This window comes from Salvelinus namaycush, unplaced genomic scaffold (assembly GCF_016432855.1).
Source record: "Salvelinus namaycush isolate Seneca unplaced genomic scaffold, SaNama_1.0 Scaffold9, whole genome shotgun sequence".
NCBI lineage: Eukaryota > Metazoa > Chordata > Actinopteri > Salmoniformes > Salmonidae > Salvelinus > Salvelinus namaycush.
The window spans coordinates 320,644-323,143 of NW_024061641.1; the positions used below are offsets into that span (position 1 = coordinate 320,644).

General features: G+C 47.1%; 1 protein-coding gene across 1 annotated transcript in view; it reads right to left on the reverse strand.

Moving 5' to 3' along the window:
* Window positions 1-2,500, reverse strand: part of LOC120043318 (circularly permutated Ras protein 1-like) — a 24,186-nt gene that overhangs the window by 3,056 nt on the left and 18,630 nt on the right. Inside the window, exons 10-12 of the mRNA XM_038987935.1 lie at window positions 1,783-1,889; window positions 1,540-1,652; window positions 219-330 (exon numbers count right to left, since the gene is read on the reverse strand). Of these exons, the coding sequence (XP_038843863.1) occupies window positions 219-330; window positions 1,540-1,652; window positions 1,783-1,889 (332 nt within the window). The remainder of the gene's footprint in view (window positions 1-218; window positions 331-1,539; window positions 1,653-1,782; window positions 1,890-2,500) is intronic.

Sequence of the window (2,500 nt, forward strand, 5' to 3'; positions counted from 1 at the left end):
TTAGTGACCTGGGATCAGGATCCCAGCCCGGGATTTGAACCAGCAACATTCCAGCTGCTGATCGCCCACTCTAACATCAAGGCTACCTAATGATGATGATGATGCGTGCGTGTGTGTGTGTGTGTGTGTGTGTGTGTGTGTGTGTGTGTGTGTGTGTGTGTGTGTGTGTGTGTGTGTGTGTGTGTGTGTGCGTGTGTGCGTGTGTGTGTGTGTGTTACCTGCTGGTTGTAACCCGTCTCTGTTCAGTAATGATGCGTGTTACTTTCTGTTGATCTCTGGTGGTGAAGGACAGCTGTAGCTGGAACGGTAATCTGGCTCTACGCATGATATCTGTACAACACACACACACACACACACACACACACACACACACACACACACACACACACACACACTGGGAGTCACGATGGGGTACTGTGTGTGTGTGCGATTGTGCATGTCAAATCAAATCAAATGTTACTGGTCACACATGGTTAGCAGATGTTAATGCGAGTGTAGCGAAATGCTTGTGCTCCTAGTTCCGACCGTGCAGTAATATCTAACAAGTAATCTAACAATTCCCCAACAACTACCTTATACACACAAATCTACAGGGGTGAATGAGAATATGTTCATATAAATATATGGATGATGGCCGAGCGGCAATAGATGGTAAAAAATACAGTATATACATATGAGATGAGTAATGTAAGATATGTAAACATTATTAAAGTGGCATTATTTAAAGTGACTAGTGATCCATTTATTAAAGGGACCAGTGATTGGGTCTCCATGTAGGCAGCAGCCTCTCTGAGTTAGTGATGGCTGTTCAGCAGACTGATGGCCTTGAGATAGAAGCTGTTCTTCAGTCTCTCGGTCCCAGCTTTGATGCACCTGTACTGACCTAGTTTTCTGGATGATAGCGGGGTGAACAGGCAGTGGCTCGGGTGGTTGTTGTCCTTGATGATCTTTTTGGCCATCCTGTGACATCGGGTGGTGTAGGTGTCATGGAGGGCAGGTAGTTTGCCCCCGGTGATGCGTTGTACAGACCGCACCACCCTCTGGAAAGTCTTGCGGTTGACGGGGTGCAGTTTCCGTACCAGGCGGTGGTACAGCCCGACAGGATGCTCTCGATTGTGCATCTGTAAAAGTTTGTCAGGGTTTTGGGTGAAAAGCCAAATTTCTTCAGCCTCCTGAGGTTGAAGAGGTGCTGTTGAGCCTTCTTCACCACACTGTCTGTGTGGGTGGACCAATTCAGTTTGTCTGTGATGTGTACGCCGAGGAACTTAAAACTTTCCACCTTCTCCACTACTGACCCGTCGATGTGGATAGGGGGCTGCTCCCTCTGCTGTTTCCTGAAGTCCACGATCATCTCCTTTGTTTTGTTGACGTTGAGTGTGAGGTTATTTTCCTGACACCACACTCCGAGGGCCCCTCACCTCTTCCCTGTAGGCCGTCTCGTCGTTGTTGGTAATCAAGCCCACTACTGTTGTGTGAGTGCATGTTTGTGCATGCATCTATGCATGTGTGCGTTAGTGTGTGTGTGTGTGTATCACTCACCCTCTACGCTGTCAGGCTTGCAGGCGAACTGAAAGGTGATTTCTACTGCTTCTGTTACGTTCCCTATCTCCCTTACTAGACGGTGGTTACACTCCTCCTCATAGGGGAAATACCTGGTGGAGAGACAGAGAGAAGTGTCACATGTTTTCATGACTGACTGTAGAGACTTGAATAAAAAAACAGATATTGAACACAAAGATGTGTGTGTGTGTCACACTTAACCCAAAATGGAGTCATACTCACACGCCGTCAGCTGCTAGTAGCGTTGCCATGACACCCGTTGCTAGGATGTTGTCGGCCAGAGCTGACTGGATCTCTGTTGCTACGGTACCGATGCTTACTATATTCACCTGAACAGTTGACAGAGGATGTGAGTTTACATACTGTTTTACCCACTTCATATGTATATATTGTATTCTAGTCCAGGCTCATCCTTCATAACTACTGCTGTACACACATTTTATATTCATATACTGTCCATAATATCTATACACACCAAATAGAGGAGGAGGAGGAGGAGGAGGAGGAGGAGGAGGAGGAGGGGGAGGAGGAAGAAGAGGAGGAGGAGGAGGAGGAGGAAAGGGTGAGACGTAGAGAAATGTTTCCCATGCCAATAAAGCCCCTTAAATTGAATTGAAATGAAAGGGTGGGAAAGGACTGGTGAGAAGAGGAGGAGCGGAGGAGAGATGCAGAAGAGATGACGTGAGCGGAGGGAAAGAAGAGAAGGAGAGGAAGGGAGAAAGAGAAAGAGAGAGAGAGAGTCGAATGAACTTTCACATACTAAACCAATCATCCAATGAGAAAGACTAGAGACAGAGAAGACTGAGGTGTTCTAGAACACTGTGAGGTAACAAACAAACAAGGAAGCACATCTCTCATCACCTCAATGGCTAAACTCACACACTCACACTCACGCATTCCTGGCATGTATTGCCACGGAGGCTGCCAAAACTCTACCTTC